Below are 10,070 nucleotides of genomic sequence, written 5' to 3' on the forward strand. Positions count from 1 at the left end.
AAGACAACATGTGATAATGGAAAAACTTCACAGGACTAATTCTTATGGAGGATTGAGCACCCCAGTGGCTCTGTTACACCTTTAAATCCAGAGACTAGAATTACATTTGAATGTGTGCATTATTTTCACATATTTGACTTCAGAAATAATATTTTAAGACACTGAAAACATCTGGGACAAATACATCTGTAATTTATTTTCACATCACTTAATTATTATCTATTTGCATTTCACACAGAATTGGACCTAAATTATTTAGCAAATCATTTATAAAGCATGCAGATGGGATTTCGGTTGGTTTGTGAAGTTGTTAAGGCATTACCAATCACCCTGACAAATTACGGTCAATCAATGAATCAATCAAGCTTTATTATATGGCCCCCTTCCTGCAGGTAAGTGCTGCACAAACGACTGAAATGCTAAAAGGAAGACAGGCAAAGATATATTCAAATAACATGAACGAAAACGCAAATTTAAAAAAAACAAACATGTTTATTTATTTATTTTTTATTTATTTATTTTTTTATTTTTTTTGGGGGGGGGGGGGGGGTATTTTATTACATGTAACAAAAATCACATCACATACCACAAAATTTATAGCCAAAGATAAATTAAAATGTCTGTTCTTAAAGAGGTTCTTAAAAACATTTTCAAAATACGAGTAAATAATAAAAGAAACAAAAATGATGAGCGCATGTATTAAATATAGCATATGTGTATATGTATATATTATGGCTTATTTGCGGTGTTTAATTACCACGTAGTTTATAGACTGCTGTCCATGGTCCTGATCTACAGCAGTTCACTGAACCGTGGAAATGCTTCAGCAGTTGCTGTGGTGGTTTTAAGTGGATTTTAAAGGAGTAGGTGGTGTGGTCATGGAACCAACAAAAACACTTATTAGCCTATTGGCACTCGGGTCAGTGGTGGTTAATTTTGAAGAGGTCTTTTGGTAGCTGGAACATACATTTGTCGTTTTCATGCTTATTTTTTTTGTGGTAAATAACGGTAGAAGTATAAAGAACAAAATAACTTTACGTTTAGTCGTTTTACAGGGTTGTTGAACACGTGGCAGTCTATAAATTCTTATAAAGGATATAAGTCCTATATTGAATGAACCGGCGAGTACTTGATATAAATAAATACCAGACTGAAGTTAATTATGTTAAAGAGGAACGGGTTCGGAGAGACGCGTTTCCAGCCGGATGAGTTAAGCCGCGGTACGAGGTCAGACGCAAGAAGCACAACAGAAACAGAAAACCAACCAGATGAAAGCTGCTCTTCTTCTCACAGGTGGTTTAGATACATGTGTGCGAATTCAGCATTTCTACAGAGACACGTCAGGTGTATAGGTCAGTGTTGGAACATCTCAGACATGGTCTGAGGATTTAAGCTCGCAAATCGTACGGGAGTTTTCTTGCTAGCTTTAGCATATCTCATGTCAGCTGCTGCTTTGATGTGTTACAACTTGGTATTTTCACTCTTAAAACGTTGGTATATTCCAAGTGTGGCTAGTTATAGGTGTGTCCTTCTGCAGTCCGAATGCTAAAATACGAATCTTTAAAACCATGAAGGAGTTTTTGAAGAAGACCCACAGCCTCTTTCTGAAGATCGCTCTGTTTCCTAGCACGTTAGGCAGGACAGGTCCGCGGCCAGCTGCTTCGGAGGTGTTAACCTGTCACCTGCAGCAGCGCAGACTTCCTCCGTGGACTTCATACTGTGTCCGCTACAGCTCCGTCCACAATGACCAGTTTGGAATGTCAAACTTTAATTGGCGAGTTCAGGGATCCAACTACCACATTCTGAGAACGGGATGTTTCCCCTTTATTAAATATCACTGCACTAAAGCGCCTCCTCAGAAGCTGGATTTTGAAGACAGATTTTTCACCATGTTAAAAGTTATTAATCTGGGTCAGTATTTCTTCCACGTTGCTGTCATTGTTACATACTTGTATTTTATTTCCAATACAACAGAGTCCATATATTCAGTGTTCCTTTAAACTGCAGGTATCCCTTGTTTGGCCTATGGCATTGGCTGCTGGATGGTGGTGGGAGCATCAGAAACAGTACAGACGAGTGTCGGACCTGTTACAGTCTATTTTGCCTACAAAGAGGAGGAAGGTGCACAGTACTGAAGTGAAGAGGAAACAAAGTAACTTGAATGTGTTTTCAGGAGGATATTATCTACCAAGCTGCTGTATTTTTGAAACCATTAAACAGGAGCCTTTGTGTTTTTTTTTTCTTTGCTTTTGGTCCTATATGCTATTTTAATTATCGACGCTCCTGTTATACAGAGTTTAATAGTGAGGTCATCTTACATTCAAGCAATCCCTGTGAATGAATGCTTTGAAGTCAGACTGCTCTGAACACTAAGTTGCATTTTTGCTACTGTTGGCTTAGTTTGATCTCAGGCACATACATGTGAGTGTGAGCAAAGAAGCCCTACCCACTGATCAGATCTGAGCAGCCAATCAGAAGGGGAACCAGAGAGAAAACTGCTTATTTCAGATAGTAAAAAAAGTGTCCCAAGGCAGAGCATAAGAAAAATATGGATTTTTTTAAATCAATTTTTCAAAATCCTGTCCTGTCAGGGAGCTTTGCAATCAGATTGTGATATGCATTATTTTTAAGCATGAGTCAAGCAAGAATAAAAACATGGAGCTGGAAGTGAACATAACAGGTCCCCTTTACCGTCATGTCAGTAGTGCTCTAGCTGAGTGGCACATCATATTGACTGGACGAGCAACCAACTTTCACATGGGGTCATTCTGCTCAAGTTTGCTTTTTTTTCCAAGGAAAAAAAGCTATGCACAATTATAACCAGACAAACATTGTACACTAACAGAGAAATGTAGCTGCACTTATAAATGTGCAAAAATATCTGTCAAAGATTGCAGAAGCAAAACAGGAGACAATCAGTTACAGAAGTGGATCAGCAATCTCACCACGGTCTAGAACAGTTGACTGTGGGCACACAAGATCTTCAACATTTTCCCATTTGTTTTGTCATTTCCAAGTAGACTCGTGCTTTAAAACTATCTGGTTTGGGTACTTCCCAAAGTCTGACCTGCATAGCCTCACCTGTTCGGTGTCGTCCTCAGTCATGCTGGGTACCACAAATGCTGCAGAAAGACTAAACTACCATGAACGAATGATTATACTGAGTTTGCACTGCTATAACTTATCAGTGAGAGACAGGTGTTTACCAAATTGTATGACCTAGTTCACTTAGAGTAAGTGTATCGCTAGAATTCAACTTAAGGGACACTGAGTTTCCAGGGTAGGCCTGGACCCCTGAGATGCGCTTCTTGGACTGCATAGATTCAGTTGTGTTTAAGTACTATTAAATATTTAAAGTTGAAGTTCAGTTCTTGTACTATATTATTCTTTAGCAGAAAGCTTAAGAATACCTCAAGAATAGACTGAAGTATGGAGCGATGGAGATTTTTCATCTTGGTTTTATTGCAAAAGGAGAGGAGACATTATGAAATCAAATTATTGAGAATGGCAGAAAGGAGATGATATAATGTTTGGTTTTTATGGCACTTGTACTTACACGCGTTGGAAACGAGAAGCTTCTCAATGTCGCCTGTTGAAAAAACATAGCTTAAGTTTGTCAGATGTTTCCTTCAAGACTTGATGTAAGTGATATGAAGTGACATAATTTATTTGATGTCTTTTGCTTAATTTTGTGTGACAGGTACAGGAATCTAAATGGCCACAGCTCATTTATTTAAAGTTAAATTAGTGATCACCCTCCACTCAACAGATAGTCAATAGTGTTAGAGAAAAACCAGTGATACAACAGGTCTGAGAAAATAGGTTTTAATTACCAAAGTGTGGCCTTTGTAGAGAGACATCTACATCCCTTCCTTCGGGCCTTCTCTGGCCTTTGATTTCTGGTAATGTGCTTTGCTGACAGGGCACACTTACCCCAGCTGCAGAGTTCCCCTCCCTCTGAGAGGCAGGTTGACAAACTGCCATATTGATTTCTCCTCTCAGCATCTCCTACTAATAGCGTTTATCAGCGACCTCAATTTTCAGGCCTTGGCCTCTTCAATTTTTAGCAACAATGAAACTCTAGGAATAATTTCTTGTCGTACACGGGAATCAATGCACCTTGTGACCTTCGCTGGAGTTGAAGGCTACGATTACTTGCCTGCGTGTTGTTACAAATGTTCTGCATCCTCATGATCATCTTATGCGAGAAGATTTAACTAGACATTTACATGCCGCCTGACCACATTTTTACTTTAACACCCACGTCACAAAAAAAAGTAATAAATCAAATAATCATTTCTGTTGCTGAATCTGTCTTGAAATGTACAGTAATTTAGACGGTGCCTCGGCAACACTTTAAAAATACGACTAGCTTAAAGGTTTTTATTGTAAGCAATGCAGCATTTGCTTTGTTGAAAACCTCATGCAGAATTCATGTGCAAAATCCTCTTAAACAGCGTGATGACCCCTCGCTATCTCTTTAATCATACTAATTGCCTTGAACAAGGAACATTTAGACACACTTATGGAAATCTGATCCTTCGTATCAGGCTGCACTTAAATCCCCCTCCTTTCATTGCCAACCTTTCATCAGGACTGAAAGTGTGCATGGGGAATGCTCAGGCAACCATGTCTTAATTACTCATTGACCCTTTGACCCACGAGCTGCATTGATACTGCCGTATAGCCAGACACAATTGCACGGGGTTGGAAGTGACTGCAGCTTTGTGCGCTGCTAATACGGGCCGATGTGCGTCAGTGAAATGTAAACTGCGGAGCATCTGAGTACGATGTATTTGTTTTCAGGACTTCACCTTTGAGTCACTCTAAACTGCGGGGGAGCGACCCCTTCCAGCTCGGGCTAAGGATTAGCATTACATATCAAACTTTAGTCACCACCACAGTGGGTGCAGGATGCCGGGACTGCAGATGGACTTGTGCAAATTAACAAAATGCGCCTGCCTTTGGTACGAAAGTGATGCCTTTTAATAGCCGTAATCGTGCAGTCTTGTATTGAAGTGTCAAATTACCCTACATGCATTTAATGTGGTAATGAACAAAGAATTAATGCCTGTTCGGCAAGTTTAATTGCACGCTGGAGCTGGTAATAAGTTTTGCCAAGGTGAAATCTTTAAATACTTATACTATTTAGAATTTAGGTAAGTAAGGCAAAACAAGTGCTGAAATTGAGTGCAGTCTTTCTGTAAGTTGTTAATGTTCAGCAGTGAAATTGCTAATCAACTTGCAGAGACTTGTAATTATCTTCTAATTAGCTAATAAGTTCACAGTTTCTTCAGAGGAAAAAGGAAAAAAAGAACAAACGATCTCTGAAATAGTTGACGCAGCCGCTCCGTAAATCAGTTATTTAGCAGGAGAGTCACACCAGCTTTTCCTCTGTCATATAGATATATGGCTTGGCAGAAACAATTATTGTGTGAACAACCCCTGCAGCTAATACTGGCGAGGTTATCATTATTAAGCCTCCGGATCGGCCACCAGCACCGTCTCCATGCTTGCTCCATGAACAGCGGGGTACCTGAGCCATCACTCAGATCACTTTAAGGATCATGCTGGAATTACATGTTTATGCAGCAGAGTCAAGACAACATTGTCACAGTGTTTACTGTCAAACGGCACTTTCTGAATTATAATGTGACGTGAGAATCATTGCGTTTCATCTGGAGACATCTGATGTTGTAAACATGCGCACGCTTTGATCAACTTTGAAAAAGAAATGCTACGGAAAAGTTTGCTTTATTTTTTACCTGCACTTTGTAATTGCTGACCTCCTGTCACTGACATTCAAAACACAACCTTTCCTTTTTCTTTCGGTGAGCAGATAGCCATTAAAAATCTATTATGGTGTTTTTCTTACCCAGGGGATGACAAGGGGCACCATAATTCTTTTTTTTTCTTCACTTCCCCCACTTGTGTATCTGTGCATGTGTTTGTGTGCGTGTGTGTAGGGGGAGGAAGTGAAGCCACTGAAAGAGTATGCCTGCTGTGCCAGTGTTGCCAAAGCTACTGTCAGTGGGTGGCTGAAACGTCAGTCATCTATTCTTTCTTTTTCTGCTTCCAGCTGACATTAAGACTAAGCTGCAACTTATAAATAAATAAGACAATTTCATCAAGATCAATTGCACTTCACATTTTAAACACAATAAAAAAAGAAAAAACGGCGATGCTTTGTCTTCATAGAGTGAATCTGAATTTCTAGTTATAGTTGAATACATCATTGTCTTTGCGTGCACTGTGTTTAGCTGATGCCCTTAAGCTCGTGCACTTATCTTCGTGCCCAAACCTCTTGTTTCTTCCAGTTCAAGTTGATTATTATTTTGCGTTTTCTTTCTTGTCGATGACAGCGGTATGACATTCACTTCATTCATACTTAATGCTTACTCTGTTGACATTAAGAGAGAAATGGTTTTTAATAGTTTTTTCCGCGACTTATCCGGAGAGTGAAATGAACTATCCATTTTTAGGAGTATTATATATTATGCAGTATTTAAAGTTTCAGCTCATTAAAAAACAGACGCCCTCCACACCCCCCCAGGCTGTCTTTTACCCCCCACCAGCATGCAGTCAGGCTCTAGCCACAGGCTCTGCTTGATCTGTTTTTCCTAAGTCAAAATTGAAATACTCAGAAATATTTATTTATTTGTTTATGCGTTTTTATCTCGCTAAGGAATAGCGTAATGTCTTTGTAGCTTAAACAAGCAGCATCAGTGGATTGGAAAAAGGAAACGATGAATGAATGCTTTTTGTTTGATTGATATAATCTGCTACATCGCATATGTGCTTTTATCATTTACTCCCAGACAAAATCATATACTGTGTAAAGACATACCGCGTGCACCTTTATCTTACAGCAGAACAGGTGTCCGTGTGTTGTATGATCACCCTGCTTCTTACTTGCACAATAAGCAGCAACCTGCACAGCAACTCGGTGCTAGATTGGGGGGATTTACATTAAATACACTGATACAGATGCTGCATACAAACACAGAAATGGAATAAATCAATTTTGCTCCCAGAAATGTTTCACATACTTTTCGAGGCAGCGTGATCTCCAATCTTTCTGCAAATGAGCTGCAGTGCCTTGTAATGGTTTCTGCTCCTCGTGGGAGGCCGCCGTCTCAGAAAAAATGCTGATTGAGGGAGAAATGTAATACAGGTGTAAAGCAGACTTGATAGGGGTCTTACATGAGGGTTATGCATTTTAACAGTGATATACATACTGTTACATATTTATCAAAGAATATGGATTTTGCTGGGTTGACTCTTTCTGGCCTGTAGAGATTTGAAGGTTTCTGCTGGAGTGTTTTTAATTCCTGTTGGAGAGGGTGGCTATTATGTTGAATTAATAGGAATTAAGGGTTTAAATTGGTTAAGTAAGCACTTCATTAATCGTGAGTGGATTGCTGAGTGTGAGAGGTTTATAGGTGGTGTAGACTGCTAGCGCATAGATGAGAGAAAATGAGGCCGTTCTGTCTTTAAAAAGCAGGTTCGTGCTCAATAGATGTAGATAAGGAAAGCACAATAAACAGCATAATGTAGAACTGAAATGATTAGTACTGTTTTTAGTTGTGTTGATTATAGAACAATAGCTTCAGGTATTTTTTTTAACAAAAAAAAGTATAAATAAGCACAGAGACTCTCAGGTTGCACCTTCTGCTTCGTACCTGAGAGTTTTTGTGCACTTAAACTGTCTTAGATCAAGACTTTATTGAATTTAGGGATTTATTTTATTCAAAGTCTCCCTTTCAGTGTGTGTAACTGTTTGATAATGTAATCTTTGGCCTTTACTTTGGGCGTGATGTGAGCTGCTGTAATCAATGCATGGGTCAGTTGGAGCAGCCCGCCTTACTAGACGTGCCTCCCGCAGCAGAGGTGGACTAATTGTTGAGGTGTGTTTTTATCTGAGCTTGCTAATAATGATGAGGGTGCAGGAGAAGTAGTCTGTCCCCCAAGGCTGAAGAATAGCTTGACTTAGCCAACCTTCTGTACTTATTGTCCAACAAAGGGGGAATTCACTTAATGCAGTGCTTCAGAAAAGTGGATAATTGTGGCCACGATCAATAAAGTAACAGAGCAGAAAATGAACGTTTGGGTGTAGTGTAGATGTGTGGATGTTTGAAGGAATCCAAAAGAAACTAGATTCTTGCTTTTGTGTTTGTTTCGGAGAAGTCATCGAACACGGAGGCAATTTTTGGTATACAAGCAGGTATTTTACTTTGCGTATGAAAGGCTGTGACCATCAGCGGGTGTGTGTTTGCATGCGTTTGTGTGTGTGATAGAGGGGGTAGGCTTGGTTGGATGAGCCACATTGTTCCTGTGCGGCCCACTGACATCGCTGGAGGGCAGAGAGGGATGGAACCTGAGAGGGGTGACAGTGATAAATAGCCCTTTTAATAACAGCTGCCCCACTTGGCCAGCTAGTCCCAGTCAGTGTCCTCTGTGTATTTATGCCTATGTTTATTTATGCATCCATAGCATGCAGGAAATCACCACCGCAGGGGTACAATTATTCTTTTTTTGTGTGGTGGGGGGGATTGCATTGGTTTTTACTTTGGGAGGAGGTAAGCAAGCTGATCTTAAACCAGGCATATATTCATTTAAACCTGAGTTTGGTCTGTAGCTGTGTCTGTGCTGGAATATAACTACACGTGCATCACAGAGAGGTCTCGCTTTGATACACAAGCACAAACAAAAGTTGCCAAGATTTCGTTATTGGAAATGTCAGCTCGCATATAGTTAGCAATGACATTGAATGCCACAGAGAAGAAGATAAAACTGCACATTAGCAAATACTGAAAAGATTTTTGCAGTTTCTGAGGACAGATTCAATACTCTAAACGGCACATTTTCCTCAAGAAAACTAGCTTAACAATGGCTCCGCTGATGCTTCACGAACCTTTCAATCTGCATGGCTTTTAATTTTTTGGTTCATTGTTGCTTTATGACTGAAGTCAAAAACCTTTTGTCTGCTGAAATATGACCTCAGGCCCAGGTCTGTGAGCAGGGAGAGGGGAGGCTGTAGATCAGAGGTGTCAAAGCTTCTTCCCGCAGGGTGATGCCGGCTCTGTTCTCACTCAAACCAGTTCCCTCCCTTTAATTGGTTCAATTAGTTAAGTATCTGTATACATTATCGCGTATGCATTTTTCATGACTCCTCTTAACGCTCTGTTTAAACAGAACAACTTCCGGCTATGATTTGCCATTTGGATGAATGTCAAGGAGACTAAATGATTGCGCTAATTGAGTAATTAAAACCAGATGTTGGAGCAAGAGCCAACAACATACACTTTAAACACTTTGCCCTCCAGAAAACCTACAGTGTTTTTGACACCCCAGTTATGTATGGTTATCCCAGAGGTGCCTCTGTAATAGTTACAGTTTCACCCTTGTGATTATTCAGTTGAAGTCTTTGCTATTGAACCAAAATAGTGTTTTTATGCTATTTTGACCATGGGAAATGGCCTGGAAAAGAAAAGCCCATCACGCTGCCTAATGGCCAGACTCAGTGATGCACAGATTCAACGTGAGCTCTAGACAGCCAAAGCACGATATCTCCGCGCTCACCCAATCAGTCTCACCCCCCCACTGTCCTCTGGTGGGACACTAGTGGCCTGTACAAGACTCTTTTCAGGGAGATGATGTTATGTTGAAGGTAATTAACATTGGAAATGTGCCAGTAATGGGAATCAGTGTGCCATCAAATCACAAAGGAGCAGAGTGTATTTCCATGGTTTTGACAGCTGTGGTGATTGGAGCATTGCTGGAAGGCTTTACAGAGTGCAGATCAATAAGTAACAATTTTCCTATTAAAGAAAAATTACTTGCACATTGTACTAAGATAGCTTGTGGCTCTTTCACTTCAGAGCAGTTATGGAGGAAAGGTGTAGTTGAATGAAGGTTTGTGTAATTTTAGCCTTGATGATATTTGCTTGCTTTCTTTCATTCTAGTTTTCAGCATTTGCTCATTCTTTTTGTAAATGTGTTTGAAAAGAAGTCAGACTTAATTCTCACTGTACTCTGGCCCTAATCTGAGAATTACACTGCGTATATTT

The 10,070-nt window shown here is 40.0% G+C and overlaps 1 protein-coding gene across 4 annotated transcripts; it reads left to right on the forward strand.

The window, feature by feature from the left end:
* The first annotated feature begins 1,162 nt into the window (after positions 1–1,162).
* On the forward strand, positions 1,163–2,677 carry lg7h15orf61 (linkage group 7 C15orf61 homolog). Of its 4 annotated transcripts, none has more exons than XM_085282283.1 (3): positions 1,163–1,293; positions 1,628–1,911; positions 2,008–2,677. In XM_085282283.1, exons 1-3 carry the CDS (start codon positions 1,163–1,165, stop codon positions 2,133–2,135), a joined length of 543 nt encoding a protein of 180 aa, XP_085138409.1. In that variant the 3' UTR covers positions 2,136–2,677. The 4 variants fall into 4 exon arrangements, with proteins under 4 accessions (XP_085138409.1, XP_085138412.1, XP_085138413.1 ...); XM_085282286.1 differs by having other exon boundaries at positions 1,206–1,352; positions 1,636–1,911; XM_085282287.1 differs by having other exon boundaries at positions 1,209–1,293; positions 1,636–1,911.
* The last annotated feature ends 7,393 nt before the right edge of the window (positions 2,678–10,070 follow it).

Source organism: Mchenga conophoros, linkage group LG7, assembly GCF_057382185.1.
Source record: "Mchenga conophoros isolate Kocher_MC1m ecotype Shallow Benthic linkage group LG7, M_conophoros_male_GT1.1, whole genome shotgun sequence".
NCBI classification, from domain to species: domain Eukaryota; kingdom Metazoa; phylum Chordata; class Actinopteri; order Cichliformes; family Cichlidae; genus Mchenga; species Mchenga conophoros.

What these genes read in the sequence shown, in the direction of transcription:
- lg7h15orf61 (XM_085282283.1), top strand. Translation starts at nt 1,163, where the DNA reads ATGTTAAAGAGGAACGGGTTCGGAGAGACGCGTTTCCAGCCGGATGAG. An exon ending in AGCTGCTCTTCTTCTCACAG is followed by an intron (nt 1,294 to 1,627) that starts GTGGTTTAGATA and finishes TCTGTTTCCTAG; the next exon opens with CACGTTAGGCAGGACAGGTC. An exon ending in GTTAAAAGTTATTAATCTGG is followed by an intron (nt 1,912 to 2,007) that starts GTCAGTATTTCT and finishes TTTAAACTGCAG; the next exon opens with GTATCCCTTGTTTGGCCTAT.